General features: G+C 41.5%; 1 protein-coding gene across 1 annotated transcript in view; it reads left to right on the plus strand.

Moving 5' to 3' along the window:
- PTPRR (protein tyrosine phosphatase receptor type R) overlaps nt 1–24,005 on the plus strand; it is a 152,095-nt gene that overhangs the window by 89,651 nt on the left and 38,439 nt on the right. The window contains 2 exon segments of the mRNA XM_057429459.1: nt 1,652–1,762; nt 8,035–8,291. Of these exon segments, the coding sequence (XP_057285442.1) occupies nt 1,652–1,762; nt 8,035–8,291 (368 nt within the window).

Below are 24,005 nucleotides of genomic sequence, written 5' to 3' on the forward strand. Positions count from 1 at the left end.
GTTATACACAGGCATTTTTTTTTTAGCAATGGAGTCTCCATAAATTAACCCTTACACCAAATGCTTCTCTAAATGTTTGCATTCTGGGACAGTATGATCTGTGAATTGACGTGCATCTGCACTGACTTTAATGTCCATTGTCCTGGCCCTTTTCAAAGCAAGCAGGGCAGAAACCTGTGCTGAAAGGAGGACCATGAAAACTCTATAGGGATTCAGCATGCAGCAGGTTTTTGTCAGCTTGTCATCTGTTCCCCAGGCCATGATATTCTCCTCAGCAAGCCTTCCTGCATGCATTCAACTTCATAATGACTTCTGATGTTTGAGAGGTTGATGGACACAGGAAGTTTGCTTGACATGAACTGTTCAAAAGAGCGGCTAATCAGTGGCTTAGCAGACGTTGGAGCATGCAGTCAGTACCCATGTAAAGTGCTAGAGGGTCCCTTCAGTCACACAGGTCCAATGAGCAGCCACTCATCTCTAAAGAGAGGAACTCTTTCCTCTGTGGAAAACTTGCAGTCCTCTTACTCAGTGTCCCTAGAGAGAAAAAAAGGCCACCTTGTGACAGAAGACAGCTCACTAATTAAACAAGAAGTTTCATTAAGGCCATGAGGGAATATCAGCAAAAGGGAAGCACCAAGACATTGAATATTTACAGTGGAAACCAGAACTTAACAAAAGTAGTTTTTACTCAGTCTGAAAACTGTACTGTAAATACACAATTGAGAAAAACAAGTACCCAAAACCTGGGAAAGTGATGTCTACTGAACTGTGGTTGTGGAAATACAAGAGGCTCTACTTTATTCTAAACAATATATTGCAGTTAGACTCAAGGTATGCGTACCCTGTTTCTGCTACCAACTCTCTGTTTGGAAACAGTGAAATTCTGGTCATTTAGTATCTCAGCCAAGTGACCACACTGCAGTAAAACCAACAATAAATGCTTTTAGAATTATTAATATTTCATAATCATCAGGAGTTCTGAAAATGTTAGTGTGCACAGCTGTTTTAGAAATGTACTATCAGCAAGAACCCAAAGATCATGAGATTACTTTAAGCAAACGCAGAGTTGTAGATAGATGGAGAACAAGATTACTCCAGCATAAATCAGAATTTTTTACACATGCACATGTGTGTGTGTGCAGCCTAAAGGTGACAGTGTTGGAGCTTCCCAGCTGATGAAGGCAAACCAGCAAGTCACCTGCTCTTTGCTCCTGTGTCAAGTGTGAGCAGTCGGGAGGCTGGCTTGTGGGCTGGAGATAAGCAGTGGGGAGAAGGAAGCAGGGTGAGCGGTTCCTGCAGACTTTTTACCTAATGAGCTCAGTAGTTTCCAAGAAAGCCATGGGTCTTGTTTGCTTACCTTCACCCAGCCCATGACTCCTGGTGGAGGATTTTTCTCTCACCAGCCACGGAGGAGGTCTTATATCACCTCATGTGGCATTGGAGCCCCTGGATGGCATGCACGCATACAGACACAGGGAGTGCAGGCGAGGTGGGTATGCACATAGCAGCGTTGAAAGTAAGTGCCATATACTGTGGAATGTGAACTGTGACAAAGCTGAGGAGGGTGATTAATGCCTGACAAGAGCTATTTAATCTGCACAAGCTATTGTGTAACTTTCTCTTCCTCTTTCTGTTTTATTGGTTCAAAAAGAAAAACGTTTTGCAAGGCCAACATGAAGCAGACAAAATCTGGAGCAAAGAAGGATTTTATGCAGTTGTCATATTTCTCAGCATCTTTGTCATTCTAGTAACTTGTTTAATGGTAAGTTGCCTTTTACCTTCTTTTGCTGTTCTTCATGCTTTTCTCGGTCTGAAGGGTAGAGTCACACATTCTTTACAGGAGAGGTGTTTTCTCAAGGCTGTTAAAAACTCAGCTGCAAGGTAAGACGTGGTTGTCCTCATAATGCTGTGGAGCCTAAGTTTGAAGAACCACATTTCTTGATATATTTTGAGTCCAACTGAAGAATGTAACTAGAAGGAAGCTGCAGAAATAAATAATGGGCTCTTAAATCTGCAAAATAACTGTGTAGTGACATGAGTGATGACTTCTCAGTCTTCGTACCAAGGTCCCAGGAGCCCTGAAGTTGCATTAGCTGCCTGTATTTCAGTTTTATTGGACAGTAAAAACAACACCACATCGATACAGTACTGTCAAGGAACAGTTGTTAGAGTGTGTGTTGGTATTCACATATTGAATATATGAATTTTACACTGAAATGACTAGTAAGTACATGAAGGAGTGATCAGATTTTTGAACAACTTTGCTGTTCACATTGTTCAGTGGCCAGTTTTCTGGGCATTGGACTTCTGATATGCTGAATATGAGATGTGCAAGGATCACACAGAAGATGGAGAACACAGCACCACCACTGACTTTCATAGGGTAACTTTTGCATTTTTTCCAATTTTGTCACTTGTTTTCCTTCTCTGAACTGTATATTTCTTCTGGGATGAATGTGAGGGTTTACTGAATTCTATGACAATTTTCAGCATTTATGAATACATAGTATCTTGGGGTCTTTTGAGGTCTTTTGCTTTCTTTTATTTTTCTTTAAACTAGATGGATTTCCCACTTAGAACCTTAAGATGGAAAGAATGTTTGAACGGAAGATGTTACTAATCACATTTATAACAAAATCTTATTTAAGGTTTTAAGGTCTCCCTGAGATTTGAAAAACACCTATTTTCTCACAGAAATTGTTGCTTCATTTTTCTACTGCCTAATCATCTCCATTGCTCCTGGCCATCTCACTCAAAAATGGGAGGGTAGCTCTAGCAGTACTAACTTTTACTCAAACTTTCTACTTTGGAGAAGCAGGTATTTTGGTCATTACTGACTGTTTAACTGGAAGGGTATAGAAAACGCTGTCTGTCCATGTCCTCAAATATTCAATATTTTCATTATTTATTTGGAATACATATACAGTATTGGGAATTGGAAGCATTGTGGAGGACATTATCAGAACTTAAAATATTCTTAAGGTGCTGGGGAAAACATGGGCAATAACAAGAATATTGCTGTGCAGGGGCAAGAGTACTGATCATATGCATCAATACAATGTAGGAAATACGTGGCAAAGCAACAGTTATGTAGGAAAGGATCCAGCAATAGTGCAGAGCACACAATGAAGTAAATAAGTAACATCACATTGTTGCAAAGAAATACACCGCTTGCCCTGGAATGTATAAATGAGCATATGATCTCTGCATCCGGCATTCAACTTGGTGACAAAGAGGAGCAAGGAGAAACATGGTGGATCTCAAACATGGAAAGATTTCAAAGCCTGTGGTGAGGAAGAATACTTTCTCCACTGGGGTCTGGAAAAGAAGCAATATTTTTGAAAGAATGATTTGGCTGACTCATTAGAAGGAACTTTGTTATTGAACGCATGGGTCACTAGACCTTGGAGAGCATTGCTTGAGGAAGATGAGGAGTTTTCACCTATTAAGATTTTGGGCAAGCATCTGTCAGGAATAGTTTGGGTGCAGCTGATCTGGAGTTAGGGCAAAGATAAATACTAGTAGACTCCTTGAACTCCCTTCATGACGGATTTCCTATGATGCTGTGGTCTTTTCTGCAGGCATTCCTCTTTCTGACCCCTCCCAGGTCCAGCCTGTGTCTTTACATGTGTGACTGTTCAGACACTGTCCTAAATTTTGCCAGGATCTGTTAATACATCTGCAATCTGTAAGGCTAAAAACTATCTCATGTTGTTTTTCATCCCACTCTACGTGTTTGAGTGTGGCAGATTTATGGAAAGTAGGAATTCAGTATTTTCCGAATTCAGTATTTTCCAAATTCAGCCATTGCAGTCTATCAGATCATTCAGCTCTAGTGTAAGGCATTAGGACTCATCCTAAGTAACTTTGGCTGTAGCAACCATATGAAAGCACCAAAAGGTGGCCTATTTTTTAAAGTTACAGGGTAGTCGCCTGTTTGTCCATAGGTGGCTATTTAGGGTTTAGAAGGTCCAGAAGCAGAAAGCTTAGGCTGCATCTGCAGATGACTTTGAAGTGTCCTCAGAAGTGTGGAGCAGGAAGCACTTTTAAGTGATGATTATGATGACCAACAGTGGTCAGTGTAAGACAGCTGAATTGTCAGTTATTGCTTAGTTCTGTGTAATTTCTGCAGAAATTGTAAAACGTGCGGCCTTGTCTTTAACTGGGTTTTACAAATCACAATGCTTCCCTGTGCTGACAGCGCACTGTGCATTAACAGCTTTTAGGCTTCTTTTGGCTGGAATTTAACAAATACCTGGCCTCTATACATAAAAATCTACAGTGCAGAGTATTGCTGAACAGTGAAATACAGTAGCACATGAGATAAATTCAGCCTTGTAACCTTTACTTCTGAGGTCATTTTGTGTATTTACTCAGCTAGTCCTTGTCATGGTATGAGAACTTCTTGCATCCCAGAAGTGATTTGTCATATGCAGAAGCCAACACACAGCTCATCGCTATCCTCATCATGGACTGACCACGGGCTCAGTTCTACTGGGAACATCATGTATAAAGTTTGCCAAAGCGCTAAGTAGCAATGAATATTTTTAGTGCTCCTGTGTGCTGTCATTTTGATTTTAGAAAAATAGAGAAATAACTGAGCCATCACCAAGTTTGCTAAATAACACAATATTTGACAGTGGGTTAAAATATTTGCTATCGTATTTCTGTTTTATTAAACCAGTATATTTGCATATCCTTTAAAAAAAATGCACATAGAAGTATCTGTTGAGTAGCCTGGAAGTATCATCTTCAGGTTAGGTAATGTTTGTAGCAAGTTGTACTACGAGGGTTTTCTAAATGTTTTTCTTTTTCCCACTAAAAAAATAAATCAAAAAGTGGGATTTTTTTCATTTAAAATAATGAAAGATGTGAACTTTCTGCAACCTGACCTGTGACAGGTACACATGAATACACATGCACAATAGCTCTGCTCATGCAGAGATACACACACAGCCTCACTCACATATTGAGAAGTACTTGTTACAAAGAACACTTTTAATAAGAGTGAGCTGTCTCAATTTTCATAGTTTCTGGGAGATTTTACTATACAGTCCTGGGTGTCCTACATATCTCTAGGCAGATGAGTTTTCGTATCACAGCTCCACATAAGCATTGCCAAGATCTTTGTTCTCGAAACATAGTTATCTCATTGGGATTTCCTGTCAATCTCTGAAGATGAATAAAAGCAGTTTCCACTGGCATTTTGAATGGGTATATAGAAGGTATTGGCCAAGTTAGAGTGTAATATGTCAGCTTTCCTTTGCAGAAATCTGAGCAGAGATACAAACAGTGAATGTCATGCTGTCAGCACCCTGTCATTCTTCCATATGAGTTGAAAAGGAGGCAGAAAGAAGACTTATTTTCCTTCGTATTTCCTTCCTTTCCCTAGGCTTCGTATATGAAAAATCACAGGTGACCTACCTGGTGTCCTGGAAAATAGTACTTTGTGGTGTTGCTCCATGCCTTTTGATTAGCATCACAATGTATCTTCTGGGGTATCAGTAAAATGACAGTTTTCCTAATTTAGGGGGTTTGTATTTGTTTCCATCCATACTGAAGATGTGTTTAAACTGATTTGAAATATGAGTACAACTCAGTTGCTCCCTTTGCAGAGCTTGGTGATTGGTTGATCTTTTTGGCTATTTGGTTTGGTCTTTTGGGACATTTCTGTTTAACTTTCACCTGGAATTCATTAAAAACATAATAGCCCTGACCACACTTTCTGAGGAAAGTGTGTTAGCTTTTAGATCAAATGCTGTTCTTTAGCTTTTCTTCAACTTCTGCTGGTGGCAGGCTATCTTTTTTCCTCAGGTCTAATAACAGAGCACTGAAAAATATATGAAATAATACTTGTCCAGGTTTTGGAAGTCAAAATCTTAATTCCCTGGGTCTCCAAGGGACAAAACTGTGTCAAAATATATCAGTGACAAGAAGTCATGGTTAATATTGTCATCACCATGAATGTCTGAGCTGTATACCTGTGGGTTACCAGAAAAATAAGACCAAAGCAATCACTGGAAGAAAAAAAAGAGTTAAAATATTTCAACTTCCTGTTTTATCTTTACTGATACCTGTGTCCTTGCTTCACAGTAGGGCTGTTTTTCCTGCAGAATAATGGCAAAGAGCAGCTTATCTTATCCATGCAATTTAATTCTAAACTCTTCTGAATGAACAGATGGTTTACGTAGCTAAGTCTGGTTTAATGGGTATATTGCTAATGACATTAGGTCGGTTCCCAGATAAATCTCTAATGCTAATCCTTGAAAAAACAAACCCATCACAGACATCCAGTCTTCTGTGGAAAGCTATGGAGTGATAGATCTTTATGCAGTGCTAGCAGGACAACAGCTGCCAAAGAGCAGCAGAAAAATGCATTGGTCTAAGCTTTGTCTTCATGGCTTTACAAACCAGTATTCAGTTGGAATCCATTGCAGCAACAGATAAAGCAGAGTAGAAGGTATAAAGGTGCCTGCAAACACCTCCAAAAAGCTGTGAAAGTGCCTTTCACCCACCTCCACACACAATTCTTATGTGTGGATAATTCTTCTGACTTTCACAGGTTTTAAGGCACATTTTGAAAATGACACAACTACAGCTCAGAAACTGTTTTTTGCATTCCACTCAAGAGAGATAAGATTTGTTAAATACGCATAATACAGGTTCTTCTAGAATGGTACTACAGAGCACACAGTATGCACCAGCCCTCACCAAGCCAGTGTACAGCAACGTCAGCGTGGAGTTCAGTGGAAGAGGATCAGGACAAATTCTGAAAAGCTTTTGTTGCAGATATTTGCAGATATCCAAGTTCATAAGCAATAGGTGGACAAAGAATCCTGGTACTACAGCATGATGAGACATCAATGTCTTGGTAATTGTAAAACACACTTTTCTAAACGGATGCGTTAATAGCTTTGCAGGCCACACATTTGCTTCAGCTTTATTCCAGAACAGGATATGTTTCTCTGAGGATATTGAGGGACATCCTTATCCTGGGGAGTATTTCAGAGTAGGAGCAGCCTACCACTGAAAATGTAGCCTAGTAAAGTTACTCTGTTCAGAGGTCAGCTCCATGCAAAATCATAAAATCATAGAATCACAGAATAGTTAGGGTTGGAAAAGACCTTAAGATCATTTAGTTCCAACCCCCTGCCATGGGCAGGGACACCTCAAACTAAATCGTACCACCCAAGGCTCTGTCTAACCCAGCCTTGAACACCACCAAGGATGGAGCATTCACGTCTGTGCCAGTGCCTCACCATCCTCACAGTAAAGAACTTCTTATATCTAACCTGAACTTCCCCTGTTCAAGTTTTAACCCATTACCCCTTGTCCTATCACTACAGTCTCTAATGAAGAGTCCCTCCCTAGCATCCCTATAGGCCCCCTTCAGATACTGGAAGGCTGCTATGAGGTCTCCACGCAGCCTTCTCTTCTCCAGGCTGAACAGCCCCAACTTTCTCAGCCTGTCTTCATACAGGAGGTGCTCAAGCCCCCAGTCATCCTCGTGGCCTCCTCTGGGCTTGCTCCAACAGCTCCATGTCCTTCTTATGTTGAGGAGACCAGAACTGCACGCAGTGCTACAAGTGGGGTTGAGTAAGATCTTTTAAGAACATCTGCTCTAAACCAAAATGAAGCTGCTATAACTTGAGACATAAGCATCTATTTTATTTTGTGCCATTGCCTTATGTTAAAGTTCTTACAAATTTTTCTACAATTACTTTTTTAAGCAGTAGCTCCTTCTTCACAGTTTTCCATTCTGTGGGTTTTGCCCCTTTAATAATATGACTGCTGGTATTACAAATAATTACTGGTCACAATAAGAACTCTTAAAATCGTTTCTGCCCATGTGTATACACTGTGGTTTATGCTGTAGTAATACTTATCCTTTTGTGGGAATGCTGTATAACACAACTTGTGGCTTACTTTCGAGAAATGGAAGCCATGTATAGCAATCTTACCCAGCTTTTGTGATACCTTCCTTACATTGTTTAGCAGGGAATTGAGATTGGATTTTCCTCTTTATTTCTGTAGATTCTGTACAGATTAAAGGAGAAGATCCAGCTGTCACTGAGACCAGAGAAGGAAAAGAAGCAGGAGATCCACCTGTCACCTCTTCCCCTGCCGACATCTCAGTCTAAGACCACCAGCAGCATGGTCCAGCCTGAACAGGCTCCAAAAGTTGTCAGTGTTGTAGTGGACCCTCAAGGCCAGTGTGTTCCTGAGCTCAAACCTCCCCTGTGTGCCAGTCCATCTCCTTTCAGAATGAAACCTGTGGGGCTTCAGGAAAGGTAGGATGGTGCCTGGCACATTCAGGGTTTATTCTGCTTTGTTACACTCAAGTTGCATGATTTCATATGTCTCTTCTGTCAGTGAATGGGAGACTTTGTTATACAGACATCTGAGAAGTGGGATTTTGGTGCGTTAATATCTGTCTCATGGGTATTCTCTCCTTTCCTTTTCATATGAGCATAGGTCCAGAAGTTTGGGCTGAGATTAGCTGCTGTACTGGAATTCTTTTTGCTGACTTGTTTCTTCCCCTTTCCAGCAATTACTCCAAAGAAATAGTTTTTCATTTTCCATTGATTTTTGCCTGGTTTGATCTTGGGATCCTGGCAGAGGGCACAAGGGCTGGTTATGTTTTGTCAGCAAAGGATGTTCTCCCTGTCAAGGAGTCCCTAGCATACAGGAAACTTAGAAAGAAGAAATATTTACACCAAGTGGTGTAAATTTACTCCAGCATTTACACTAACTGATGCATTTTCCAATCTCATGCACTGTTTCCATATCACCTTTAGATAATTTTTCTTCTTAAACCCAGCTTTCTGTGATGGTCGGGATACAGTCCGAAGTCTGCGGGCTTTACAAAACAGGGAAAGAAGTGATTGGTGATGAAACCGCCCCTTGTGTGCAGCTCCTCAGAAATACCAAGAAGGAGAAAAATTGACTGCTACTGCTAAACCCAGGACAGCACCAAAGCTTTTGCCTATCTTTCAAAAACTGGGCCAGTGCTCTTTTTATGAGACTAGTTATTTTTCCCACAGGAGAATGCACACTGACATCTGTCTCTCCTCTGTTAAAAACCTATATCATTCTTTGCCTGATAGCTGCAGGCCTCTTTCATAAAGCATCAGTGCTCTGAATAAGTAACATAACATGCAGCCGTGCAATTGAACTCTTCCACCCTGGCACAGACCATAAACGGAAGAGCAGACATCATGCAGACATGATGGGAAATCAGAATGAAAAGGAGAGCAAATGGAGCCTTGTCTGTGAGGACTCTCAGAGCTGAACAGTAACCCTGATTCAGCTTGAACCGTGGGATTTCACTGACAGTGATTTTGTCAATGGCTTTAGGAGCTACAGCCAGAGCTAAGGGAGGGTGATAAAAAATGCTGAAAGGCAGAGCTGTCATAAAGTATGCTGTGCTATCACTGCAGCTAAAAAAATGGAGAAATGGAGGAAGCAAGTAAACATGTTCTGATAATGGCTGTCATTCCACAAGACCTTACAAAGAAAGCACATGAACATGGGGAACACATATCTAATTTATAATACCTAGTACCTAACATAGCAGTCATAATAGTTGAGAGCAATTAGGGTGAAGAAATTTGTAGAGGGACTTTGTCTTAAGGACAAGGGAAGGAATTTTTCCATTGCTCAAAAAAGAAAATAAAAACTATTGATCTAGGATCTTAATTTCTACCTCCACAGATAGTAACTGAGCATTTAATGCTTCCAAACCAAATTTCATCCTTTGGAAGGACAAAGTTCTGATGTGTGAAAATGGAGAGCTGAGATAAAGAGGAAACTAAACCTGATTTTGATCAAAGAGATCAGGAATTTCAGCTTATTACTAAGGAAAAAGAAGTTGAAGGAACCGGGCACTTCAGTTTCTACTGTAAAAGAACACTGATAGGTCAGTGTGGAAAAGTGAAAGCAATTGTGATGTCCTGTTCTGCAGTTCTTTCTGTCATGTTCAGTAGTCACATTTATCAGCCTAAGTCCACTTCTAAGTTTATTTCAGCCTCCATGATGCGAAGGTCTGGGAACATGAGGGAGAGAACATTAGAGAGCATGATGTCTTCTTTTCCTCTGAAATAAGCACCTATTATTAAATAGTTTTCTTATTTATTTGGTGTATTCTGTACTATGAAAAAGTTTACACACAATCTGACACATAGAATCATTGAAGACAAGACAAATTAATGTAGGAACACATTTTGCCTCAGACATTCGCTAATGAGCAGGCATGTGGACAGTTTAAAGCCCTTCTCCACCTTTGTGCCCCACAACCTTGCACTAGGCAACCCTGGGCTATCCTCATTACACATGGGAGCAGTGGACCTTACAACATAGGTCTGCACACCACAAGCAGCACACTGTGCACAAAACAGTCTGCTGACAGCCCTTTTTCCTGTCAGTATGGAGCAAGATCAAGTCCAGAGGTCCCCTCCTGCTCATAGCCACAGCTTCAGGGCACACGTTCAATAGTGTTTGCTACTCTGATTTTGGCTTCTGCCAGAGGAAGAAGCTCTTGGCAGGGTAGTGTGGATATGGGGACTCCTTGACAAGCTCAGCATTGAGATTCCTTTGGCCAGATAGCTTGAGAATGGTTCCTGAGTATTTTCTAACTATCCAAACTGCCTGGTTTGATTCCTTGTGTTCTATAGTCATGAAGTCATAGAACCACAGAACGGTTTGGGTTCGAAGGGATCTTAAAGCTCATCCAGTTCCAACCCCTAGCCACGGGCAGGGACACCTTCCACTGGACCAGGTTGCTCCAAGCCCCATCCTACCTGGCCTTGAACGCCTCCAGGGGTGGGGCAGCCACAGCTTCTCTGGGCAACCTGTGCCAGTGCCTCAGCACCCTCACAGGGAAGAGCTTCTTCCTAATGTCCAATCTAAACCTACCCTCTGTCAGTTTAAAGCATTCCCCCTTGTCTTGTCACTACTTGGTCTTGTAAGGAGACCTTAAATGCTTAGTATGACCTGGACTAAAGTGTATCTCTCCAAAGAGAAATCAGTGGACCATGGGCCCAATTAGAGAGTGAGGCAACTGCTGTGCCTTCTAGATAGGAAGTTTGTGACAGCGTCTCTGAAGGAGGGGGCAGAATAGCTGGGTGATGCCTGCCTCTCTGGCTCTCCCAGCTCTGCACACCAAGTGCTGCTTTGAGGAGTGTACTGAAAAGCAAAAATGCAGTAGAACCTAAATTTCACGTCAGTATCCCGGCTCTCTGAACCTTTCCACTTTTACTAGGAATGGCGTCGGCTGGTGCAGAGGCAGACAAATTGCTAATGGCCAACCGTACACACGTACCTACAACCATCAAAACGTTCCTGGGAGTTAGTCCAGCTTCTTGAAGCGCTTCCTGCTTCCCGGCGCAGCGGAGGGCGACACCTGGAGGCGACAGGAGGCACTGCAGCTTCCCCCCCCTCCCCTTTTCCCCTCATCCAGGTGTCCTGCATTTCTGATTCTTTGGGTTGTAGGTCTTGGAGGAGGGAGGGTGGCCATGAAGTCAGGGCGGTACCTGGCGCAGCGTCTTCGGGGGACGAGTTATTTTCTTGGCTGGTGATGGCAGATGCGTGCCCATGTGCAGCGTGTGTCTGGGAAGGGATGGAATGCTGGTGGCCAAGAGCAGACTGAGAGGTGTGGAGGCTGTTACAACAAAGTGGCACTAACCCCTTTCTGTTGCAGCTAATGATGGATGCTGGGCCAGGTGGGTGAAGTGCTGTTTTAAGAGCCTCCTGTCATCCTCTGGATCACTCAGTATAGAATGATTCAAAGTTGCTCTGTCCTGGTGTTTTCACAACTGCTTCTGCTTTGCAGCAAAGACCTTCTCCACCAGCAACCCACACAGTGCTGTTGCTGACCCAAAGAGTGGGAGAGCTAATGTTCTCCTGTGGGTGTCTTCAGAGATGAAGTGTCACAATATCATAGCACCAATGCCTGAATTTAGGAGGTAAATGATCCTTTTCTGTTAGCCTATCCATATTGCAGTGGAACACATCAGTATCCAGCTCTCAGAACCTTTCCATTTTTACTAGGAATAGCGTTGGTTGGTACAGAGGTAGACAAATAATGTTTATTTTTCTGCTTATGCTTTTATAAGTTTATACGAATAATATATACTTTTTCCTTCAGCAGAGTGAGGCTGCCTTTTATTCTGTTGGTTGGTCCAAAATTCATCTTGATATGAATGGTCCCAGCCAAAATCAGAATCTGGTGAAGTGGGATGTGATAATTTAAATTTCATTCTGACATGTCGAGCATTGACAATTACTTAGTCCAAGCAGAGAGTTGTTAAAACACAAACATGGTGGGGATATAAATGTAAGTAAGCTACCACACCAGCATGGTATTCACTTGTTTTACAACTGGATTTACTTTTCATCCAGCCAGTTCTGTTGTGAGTTTTAGTTTCAATATTATTTGTGACTAGGACAACTGTATTTCAACTAACTAGTGCACAGTGTAGTGTTTTGTTCAAATTAGTTACTATCTAACATGCAAAAATGCATGGAAGAAAAGAGAATGTGGAAAACAGCTTTTCTATGTGTCTTAAAAAGCACAAACAGTGCTTGGAAAGTCTTCTCAAACATTTGTGTTCCATCCTAGCCACAAAGACCTAAAACTGTGGGTATTACATCTAAATAATCAGTGGGAAAAAAACACAGCAAGATGTTTTCCCAGTCTGTTACATAGTAATTGGAAAATTATTCTGTCTGAAATGGAGGGCTCCTCATGTTCACATATCAGGATGCTAGGGGCATGCAGGACACTCATTCAGACCAGGTAACATTTTACATGTGCTTTGTGGGTTTGTTGCTTTTTTTTTTTTCCTCTGCAAATAAATACAGAAGGATGGATAATATAATAGAAAAAAGTTTGGAAAATAGAGGGGAAAAAAAAAAGGCAGATACATGAAATAAACTATTTTTTAAATAAAAGCATCCTGAAATGGTATGGAAGCACTGCTGGGACACAGGAAAACAGAAGATACTCTGTGAAAGGGAAGGCATGCAATACCAGCATGAGCAAAACTGAAGGAGAGAGGGCAGCCCACTGAGATCGCTCAACATATACTGTGCAACCAAGTCTGAAACCTCTAGAGAAAATCAGAATAGAGAATAGTGGGGCGGAAATCACCCAGATCAACGTTGATTGTAACTGCCTGCAAACATAACAAATAGGACTGAATTTTGACTTGAACTCTGATTGTGAGAACTGTACGTGGCAGAGCAATACTGTAAAACCCCTACGCCACAGCTAATAGACTGTAGCCAATGAGATTTCTCTTACCATCCTGAAGATGCCTGTAAATTGACAGCAGAATCCTTTTCTGTACTCGCAGTGAGTTCTGCTCTCTGTAAGTATCATGAAGCAAAAGTTAAAATAGCATGCATTTTAAAGCTGGTAAATGCTCTGTCCGCTTCCTTGTAAGATGAGAAAAGGAGATATTCTGATGGAAAAGAAAGGCAATATACTTTAAAATATTTTTTGAAAGTTATTCAGATAACTCATAGGAGTCTGTGGAAGTCACTGCCAAAAGATAAAGTTTGAATCAGGAATGTATGAGCAAGAGGTACACACACATATAGTCAGTCACACAAATAATGAGAGCAATTATTGTTCTTTGTCTGTCTTTGGCATCCTTCCTCAGAAATGTCTTGTATTTGACACCTTTACAAGAGAAAATCATGGACAGTTTGGGCTCCAAGTTTGGAGGTAGAAGAAAATTCCTATATTGATATTCATAATTATTCTCTTCTATTAGTTAATCTGCGTAGACACACGAATTGAACTATTGTTCTCACCACCTATACATATTCTATGCCTTGTCAATTTGCCATCTGGATGAGAAATGCTGTGGATGACAAATGCTAATGGTAATGCCTATTTTCCTGGTGTCAGAAAAACAGTATCCATTTAAATGAATCATTGCCTTAACAGTACTGTATAACAAATAAAACCTCATAAGAAATGCTGGCAACAGGGTAAAAAGCCAAATGTGTTTTTTACGTCATTACTATAATGGCAGCTGCATCTCGGGATATCACTGTTCAACCAAATCAGATGAGAAAAATTTCCAACAATTCTCCCTGGTTCTGTTCTGATTTTCAGATCACAGAGCACAGTCACTGCAAATATAATTATGGTGTTGCTGATCTGTTATCTTTATACAAAGCCGTCCATTGTGAGTAATCATTTCAAGTAATGCTCAGAGGGTAGCACCTTGCAGTTGGACTACTGTAAACACGCCAGGTTTTGTAGTTTATGACACAGGCATGGGAACTTAATATATTTACAGGAAGAGGCCTTGAATTTCCTGGCTAAAATATACTAGCTTTGCATAGATTTGGAGGATAAATTTACCCTATTGTGTGGAGCTGAATATGCTTTCTGCATTCTTAATTTAAATCCTGGGGATTGTTTTCAGGAAAATGTCAGTGTAATTGTTCAAAGCACAGCTCTGTGCCAACGCAAAAGTACTGGCTGGAGAATCATTTTACAGTGATACCCTATCAGGAGTCTGCAAGGCACCAGGAACCAGTGGAGTGGGTTTGAGGTGGGAGGCAGGAATTTTTGTGCTCCAGTCCATCTCTGCCACTGACTCGTTAGAGCACTTTGGACATGGCACATGAACCTCCTCCAGCCATGCTCCTAACCACTGGATTGAGACTGGCTAGCTGGCATGTCCATCTGAAGGAGGGGTGGCAAGGATGAGACCCTTAACCCGAAGGACAGTAAAAGTCCTCTATAGTACTATTTGTCCATAGCATTTAAGAGGAGTGAGAGAATACAGTAAAAAAAGCCCACTTTCTGAAGGACCTAAAAAATGCATTTCTCTCGTTTGGCAGACCTCTCAGCTATATTGTCCTAGTCTGTAAGAAGCACTAATAAATTCAATACATCGAGGAACACTTATTGCGCTGAGGCCAGCTAGCAGAGATTAGTTTGTGTCTATACTGCCAAGCTCCCTTTACCTCCAAAAGAGCAGGGGCTGGATGCAGACTGCCTGCTGGGAATGGTTTGTGCATGTGCTGGTTCCCAAGCTATGCCAGCGGATTGCTTTGGAACGCTCTTGTTGGCAAAGGCTAAAAACAAGGCTTGATACGTAGCAGTATCGATTACAGAGTTGCAGTGCCGGGGATTGTTTCCTGGTGCTGTTTAACTTCTGGTCCTGGAGGTAGGTTGCACATGAAGTGCACAGCTGGTGTAGCAGCTGACGTGAGGGAAGCAGTCCTGGTCAGGAGCAGCTGCTTACAGGCTGTTCCTTTTAGTGATGCTCCTTCCAGTGCAGGGTCTCCCCGCAGCCTGGCATTGTGGCATCCCTCTTCCTCAGGCCACCTCAACTAGGTGGAAGACAACACTGACACCTCCACTCTGGGTGACAGGATAAGGGTAAGGGCTGAAAACCTGGGCTACAAGGTGGAAGAAACTGGTCTAAGTAATGGCGAACATAACGTGGGATCCAGCCCTGAGGGCCTCCAGCTCAGTGCCCCCCAGGTCTGTTTTGGCACGTGTATTCATGACTCAAGGGAGTACTGCTTTACCTCCAGCTTGTATTTGTGTAACATTTCTGTTAGTGCACAGTCACTGAAAGCTTTTTGCAAGCGCTGAACCTCTGAGTTGCACAAAGGTCTGTTCTGTCCAACCCATTACAGACGTCTTTGCTTATCTGCAGTGTAGGAAGAGGGCAGGAATGTGAATTGTCCCCTTTCTCTGGAAGGGAAGTGAACTCAGGCACCAGCCGAACAAAGACCCTTTAAAAACCCTATTTTAACTGTTTGACTCCTGGCTGGTTGGGAAGGTGTTTTGGTTGTGGTGAGAGCTCTTGGAAGCAAAACTCTGAGGGTGTTTTGACCTAAATAAATAGTTGCACATAACGATGTACCGTGACCCAAACTTACACCCACAGTCCATTTCCCTGTGTCTCTAGCACATCTTGCAAATTACTTCAGATTAGCATGGGTAGACGGTACGTTTCCGCTCCTAGCTCCATCTCTGTTTTAAATTGTCCCACATCCCTTTTTTATTCTCTTGCGAAGAACTAAAAGCTTTTCAAAGCACATGACATTCATTTCTGGGAGTGGATATTTTAGGCAAATTACCCTTGTTGGGAGAAATTCTTCTGGTGCAGCTTTGTAGTCCTCTCAGGTGCCGGGGAGTGCTCTGTTTAGCACACAGCCCATGCTTACCCTTGGTTTTGCCTTTACTGTCTTCTGAGATTTAGTCAGGACTTTTATAATCATTTTGCTGTATTCCCAGGTCTCTTATCTGGCGTTTATTCTTGTTACTCCAGTTGCTACTGGTTTTAGCTTGTACACAGGAAACCGCAGTGCCAATCAGTGGCGTTCCCAAGGTGACAGGAAACCCTATTTGGTCGGATGTTGATTGTGCTTGTCTTTACTGCTCCACCCATCACATTTTCTTCCTTTTTGGCTTAAGTTAAGACAAATTAATCAGTGGCCGCCATCTGGTAGACAGTTTTGGTGGTTTTGCAGTGATTCGTCCAGCTGATCTTTTGAAAAGTCACACGCGGCACAAGAAACCAGGGGGAAATGTTAATATTTAAATGCTTCTTGAGACCTAGAATCACATGAGTGATACTCATGGGCTCATGAGTAATTTTTGTTGTGTGAGTAATCCCCTTGTCTGGTCCAGCAGTAGGTTTGGGGTTTTAAGTGCTGTTTGGTCAGTTTTAAACTCTGATGCAGCTTTCCTGTGACTGATTTCCTTGGCTTCTCTCTGCCTCTGCTCCATTTCTGTGGTTGACCATCCCAGGCAGGGTTTCTGTGACTGCTTCACCAGCTGTCCTAATGTGCAGGCAGAGTGGGACATCTGGGAAAGTGAGGAGATGCATATTAGCTGGACTTGAATGCTTGGAGTATCTTGGCTCAGCCTGTACCAAGATCTGTGTATCTGTGATCTGTGACATTTGCAACTAAAAGTATCACCTTTTCACTTGGGCAGGTTGGAAATGCCAAGCTAACAGACAAAAGGTGGGAGAAGAGGACCAGTTTCTTCATGAGACTGGGTTGTAAGCAAGATGCAGTACATTGCATCTCCTGCGCTCCTGACGAGAACCCACAGGTTTCAGCAAAACAACCAACCAGTGTAGAAGGGAGAAGGGTTGGAATGCATTTCTCAGTCATCATGCCATTCCTTCTGGCCAGCTTCTGCAGGGCAGCCTAAAGGTGCATTTAGCTCCATTCTCCTTAATTTAAAATGTTAGGAACAGACACAGTTAAAGAAGTAAAAGAAAAAGTGCCTCCAAAACTGCAATGTGAAATATCCAAGTATATCTTTGAATTGTAAGAAGCCATGGACAGTACTTACATCCGGCTTATATTGTAGACATCACTTAATATTCCAGGCCATGAATCTCTTCTTTGGGTGCAATCATAATTAATTTTATTTCTGTGCATTATCAATTGACTAATTATACTGCTTCTTCATGGAGAAATCCAATTCTGGAAATCCAGTAGGGATCTCTCGCGCAGTCAGAGCAAGCATGTACAGAAAGCTTAACACTGTTGACTAGCAATATTGCATTGTTTGCAAATGCATGTTTGCTCCAAGAATACTGCATGTAAATTTATGGGTCAGACTATTTCTCAGCTCTTGTGGCAAATTCTCTTTAGTGTTTCTGTTAATCTAGAACCTGAGAGCCTAAGTCACAGATTGGATCCCTCTGTGCAAGGCTCCATATACACACAAAGATGAAATCATCCTCTATCCAAAAAACTTATAATCTAAACATCAGACAAGGTAGTAGATGCATACAGGCAAGCCTTAGGAAATCGGGTAGCAGTAGCACCGTGGCAGAGATGAGGATGCCCGGAGTATGCTATGACAGTGGTTGAGCCCCAGAAGTACTGCCCAGAGGCAGCAGCTGTTTTCATATGACACTGACATTTCAGCCAGGCTCTTGCTAGAGTTGTTTTTCTGCTTTTATCCCATTACATCCAAGCTGATGCATCAGTTTGGTTTGACTTTGGACCTTAGCTGAATATGGCCATAAAGTTTCAGGGACTCTTTCTATGATTTTCATGCTCAGGCAAGGGAGACATTAATTGGTTAAATGGCTGAACCAAGATGATACTGTAAATCAGATCCCTATCTTCATAAAATACCTGGACCCTTAAAACTCTTCATTCCATTCTCTAACCAGGGGACTCTGTAAGAAGCTACAACAATGATATTTCTTTCTGGGACAGGGACTTCCCTTATGTTCCCTATCAAAGAATATACTTTTGATGCTTAACAAATAGGACGTATTGTTGTTATTAATTTATGGTAGCTATAATTATCCCTGTTATGTTAATACTGTGATTTGATAACAGGAGCAAAATAGAACACAGCCACTTCAAATGACTGCTCAAATATGCGATAGGCATCAGAAGGGGAAGTGCTGTATATAATTCCCACACAGAAAAATGTCGTTAAGTACAATGTTTCTCTAGGGAACATGGTCCCGATGCTTCAGGATGACCAATAGCGGCTCCTTGGAAAGTGATGCTGCCAGCAAGAGTTGGGGCTGATGCTGGGCAGAAGGCAGCTAAGCCTTCCCGTCTGCCAGGGCTGGTGCTTCCGTTTCCCACCATCCCCCTGACAGCCGCATCTCCTGTCTTTGAGATGTCTCAAGTTCTTCCTGAGTTGTAGCAAATTCCACCGGAGGACTGCTGCATAGTCCAGAGGCTTTCAGTTCCTTTCCCTTGGATTTGATAGTGGATGTAGCAGCATAGACGTACAACAAATGAAGGAAAATGGTCGGAACAGCAGGAAAGTACACAACAGCTAATAAATCCAATTTGCACGGTCTTGTTTCACTGTAGACTCTATTTAGCTTGTTTTGCCTCAGTGGATTTGTAGAGGTATCTGGGAAGAGAATTTGGCCCACAAAGCACAATACTGAATAGGTTTGTGAAAGAAGGCGGCATTGTGAAAAGCAGAAAGCTGGTATTGTAATTAATCCCAAAGGTAATCCTCTGGCTACAGAGAATGCATTTGCTATTTACTGAAAAGATTAGGATAAAATAAATGTTTTCTGCTTCATCACGAGGATTTTCCCAAATGTAGATGGCCTTAATACCCCTCTTGTCCCCATGTTTAGTGTTCACTATTGCCTGGCTCCCAGCTGTGGCTCTCTTTGTCCTGGGACAGTGCAGAGGTCATAAGGTGGGCTAAGAAAGCTGTCTGAAGGAAAAATCACAGAAGAGAAGATGCTAGACATAAAGATGTGGAAGCAACCTTTGGTTCAGGACATTCCTGAACTACAGATTGCCAGAAGCTGGAGGGCATCCTAAAAATAAGTCACAGGGTTAATTAAGTAATCAGTAATTCCTGCTCACTTTGTTCTTGTGTTCTTTCACTAAAACTCCTCTTGCTGGCCATTGTTGAAAACAGGATACTGGTCAAACTTTGGTCTTACACAGTATACTAAATTTACATTCATATTTCTACATTGCTCCCTTCTATGTATGTTAATCTAATCCATGTTAATCGCTACCTGTATGGAGCCCTGTGTGTTGAGAGCATTTGAACTGAGACAGATGGGGTGGAGGTTGGTTAGGGTGGGAGTCTGGTTTATCTTTCAGATATGACTTCTCCTCCTCTCTCTTTATTTCATAACGCAATGTGCATTTAGAGGATCACTGCTTTTATCAATAGTCCACACATTTCCCTCCTCTATTCACATTCGTAGAATTGAGTTTAAATCAAGCGATGTAATGCTGTGAATCCTTTGCTAATAGAGAGTTATGAATCTAAAGCAATTATAATTGTTTCACTCTGAAGTTTCCAGTCTGTACTGACTCATTGGTGGGTGTGTATGAGAAAGAGTTAATACAGAAAACCTTTGCTCTGACCCATGCCTTCATCTCTGGGCATAGGTATCTTCCTTCTCTAGAGCCCAGCCTATACACTCCCCTATAGAAATATCTCTCATGAAGGCAGGCAATGGCCAGGGCCAGGGCCTTCAAGGGATCTGCTGAGCTCTATAGAAAGGAGCTCCAGGTCACTTAACCTCTCTGTTCCTCGTCAGCTATATCAGCTGCTCAGCCCTAAATGGGACCGTACAGCTTGGCAATACCTATTTTAAAGGTCTTCCTGATCTCTGAAGTGCAAGATAATGTACACTGTGATATGCAGCCATTTACAGCTGTCTTTTAAAAGCATTAAAGCACTGCTCATTTCAAATTGCAAGCCTAAGCAGATTTCCTAAACTTTATTTTCAAAGGGAATCCAGGCACTTTGCATATTAATATCCACGTTAGAGCAAACCTTCCCATAGAAAGCAAGGCTGGAAAGCCAAATTACTAAAGTGAATCAAGAAAAGAAAAATAAAGCTGGGTGGAGAGAAATGTTTATTATATACCTAGCTTAGGTGTCAGCTCTGGAAACTTCAGAAGCAGTCAAATGGCAGACCTAAGTGCATTCATGTGGTTCCTGTCTCTAAGAGCCTAAATCCCATCAACTCATAGTATAACATAAGCACATAAGTCACTCTGGAAAAGGGACTGTGCTTTGCAAAGTGTATGAGCCAACAATATTTTTGGTCATTACAGCCTTGGATGCTTTGTCCACCGTGTGACTGAGTGGAGCAGTTCTGCCGGCTCCCTTTAGAAATGTCCATAGATGGCGCAGCTCTGTTGAGGAATGGTGTGGGTCTGGAGCTTTCACATTCTTCAGGAACTGCTGCTATTCAGTATTTTCTTCAAAGTCCACTAACAATTCATTTGTCTGCTTAGAAATCTTCTGTGTGACACTTGCAGTAGTTTAAAGATAATGAAGACCAAGTCAAATAAACAAAGAATGTGCTTTTTTATTATCTTAAGGTTGACAGGTTGTAGTAAACGCCTCTTCCCAGATGTTCCTTCCTGTCTTTTCCAAATGGCAGACTCACCAGGAAAGAACTCATTGTACTGATTAGTTTTTAAGTCACGATAAAAAAAATGATTTTCTCTTACTGATACTGTCTGAAGATACTGCCCATTCACATTAATACCCCTACCCTTGTCTTTTTTGAGGTCAGCTGCTTTTGAGTATGGAAGATTCAGAAGAGTATTGAAGGACATTAAAGTGTGAATAGATAATATATTTGTTTGTTTGGATTTAAGGGTTGTAGATTATATTCATTAAATGAGCAGCAGGTGCAGGATGGAGGTAGAGTTTGTGTCTAGGTGATTAATTAGTATGTAATATATGAAGCTAAATGGACTCCTTGATGTCTGTTATGAAAAAGAAAAAATAACCACAAATATTTTTTTTGTCTTTTAGACAAAAGCTTTTATCCTAAGCAGACTGGAAAATCTAAGATCAGTCCATTATTTATTTGTTTACCACAGGGCTAACCAACTAAAATAGCAAAAAAAATCTCAGTTAAGCAGTCTTAAAAAAAAACTTCCTGGAAGCTATTGCTGTAGTGTTGTACCTCTGTGTTCTCATTTATTAGGTCATTTCTCTTAGGCTACAGATCTTTCAGTACTGCAGGCAAGCACCCTCAGGAGATGCTGTAGTGGTCAGCAAAGAAGTGAGCCTTGTGTGTGCTGGGAAAAGTAACAAAGCTTTGCACATGGGCAGGGGATCTAAATGGGAAATGCTGGTGCCTGGCTACAACTCCTCCAAGGCATCATGGAGGTACTTGTGAACTGAAGTTGTAGAGGAGCAACTCATACAAGTGTGACAAAAATATTTTGCAAATTGATTTTAAAAAGATATTTTCAAGCAGAAGATACAGCAGACAGAATATGTAGGGCTTTTAACAGATCCTGTTGGCTTACCTTAAACAAATGCATTATCTGAGCTCATTAACTTGTGCATTTGTTTAATCTGTGCAGCCCTGGAAGCTAATTATTATTCCTCTCCATTCTCTTTTCCCTGTCCCTATTATTCTGTTAATCCTTTTTGTTTATATTCGTTGTAGCTTGGTTTAAATTAGCGTGTGCATTAGTCGGAAAGAGAACAGGTCATCCAGTATGTTTGTGCAATGAGGCCTCCAGTATGAAATAGAGCAGTGCTGCGATGCAAGTAGACAATACTAGCAATAAACAAGACTGCATTCAATTAAAGCTCTACCATTTAAAGCAAATTACCCATAAATCAGTAAACATTCACTCAGCTATTTGAAAAAAAAGCAGCTGAAATAAATACAAAGAATTAGCATCTTCATTTGTTTTCACTTCTGAACATTTAACTCAGTTTTCACTCATGCAAAAAACACGCGTAGGTGAATACGAACCTGAAATAGAGCTTTATGTTACAATTCAAATTTTATTGGAGAGAGAAGTTTGCGTGACAAAATGCAATTTGATTGTAGAAATAATCTACAGGAAAAGATGGGAGATTGAATAAGCTTTGCATTTTTGAACAGTCAGTTCCCGTAGTTGAGCGGCATAGCCTTATCGAGGGCAGAACAGGAGTGAATTGGCAGTACATTAGAAAGCATGATTAAAAGAGGGAAAGTTGAAACTACTCTCATGTCAGCTGTTTTCCTCTACAGGATATTGAGCCATTCCTGTCCTAACCAGATACTGATTGCTTAAAACTTAGTCCAGAAGTACTTGTCAAAACCGTTTCCTCAGTTCATTTTGACATGCTGGGCGCTGAGTAGATCCTGAGAATTGTTTGCAGTTTAGTGCTGGAGGTATTGGCCTGCTCTTGCTTGTGGTGGTGCGAACAAGATCAGATCCTCTGGAGAGAATATGAAGGGCCTCCACTTTCCAGAATACCTGTTTAAGCTTTACAGTTGAGGCTGCTGATTAGTTTCTGTGGATTTGGAGAGGGCTGGAGGATGCTACCACGTTCTGCCAGGTTTCTTGTCGCTAGGAAGCTGCAGATGATTGGAAGTTTTGCCTCACAGTAGCCATGTATCCATCTTCTCCTTTCAATAGGCACAGAGCTTGCTGTCGTCACTTCCAGACCCCTTCCTCAGAGTGAAAGGCAGGAAGCATCAGGTTTTCAAGTGACAACTGGGTGGGAAACAATAAAATAAGGCAACAGTGGAATACTATGAGGAGAGCCGTGTGTTAGAGCAAATGAGAGCAGACACGGCAGAGCCTCTTTCCAAGAAGATGTATAGGATCAGTGTACTTCATCCTGTTGCCTCCCTTGTAGTCCCAAACTTCCATCTATGACTTTCTGGTGATAGGTATTAGTTTCAGTGCTATATCCAGATTACTTACTCCCTCTGCACTGCAAATGAGGTCCTCTACTTGGTGAAACCAGGCTGCCCATACAAATGGCTAGAGGATTTGTCTCAAGTGCAGATGGCTATGAGGCAGAGTAGAAATAATATAAACATCAGTATTATTAATGATTGAATTACTAAGCGTTCTTGTGGAAACATCAGGCTAGTATCTACCTATTTGTCCAGGATATTCTCTCTGGAAAGGAAAAATCAGAGCTAGAGTAAGGTTAATCTGTGAGAGAAATAAGACTTTGGAAATGAGGCCGGGAGCCTATAGAAAAAGAAAGTCCATTGTTCCTAGGCATGATAGGAGGTCAGTAGGTAACTTTTTCTGTTTTAAGTAGCACTGGTATATCAGGGGATAGTAAGAGAGTGAGTGAAGTGACGTTTTGACCACTTGCATACCAAAGTGCTGAAGGTAGAACTCTGATCCTGCAGTTTTCATTTTCAGCAATAGTAAAGTTGCTGCAAAATGACCAAACAGGAGCTGAGTGAAATAGGTCTTCAAAGTATCTGGCTGTATCAATTTACATTGGCCATAATGCATGCGATCCTTTAATGCAAAGTAAATCAGTAATTTTATATTCATAGTTACAGATTTTCTATCAAAATCAGTTTGTATTCCTCTCCTGTTGTTTTGTTGGGGTTTAAGTAAATGACTGACATAAATAATACTGAATCTTGAAATCAGTTGAGGAGTACTGTCCTTTAGAGAAGAGCACCTGTGACAATTTATTGCAAAATGACTTAAGGTAACTTGAAAAATTACCGCACACCCCACCGCAGCTTTACATAGCACGTTTTCTTCAT

Source organism: Pezoporus wallicus, unplaced genomic scaffold (assembly GCF_028554395.1).
Source record: "Pezoporus wallicus isolate ANWC-B61680 ecotype Strahan unplaced genomic scaffold, APGP_CSIRO_Pwel_v1 contig_5069, whole genome shotgun sequence".
Lineage (NCBI taxonomy): Eukaryota > Metazoa > Chordata > Aves > Psittaciformes > Psittacidae > Pezoporus > Pezoporus wallicus.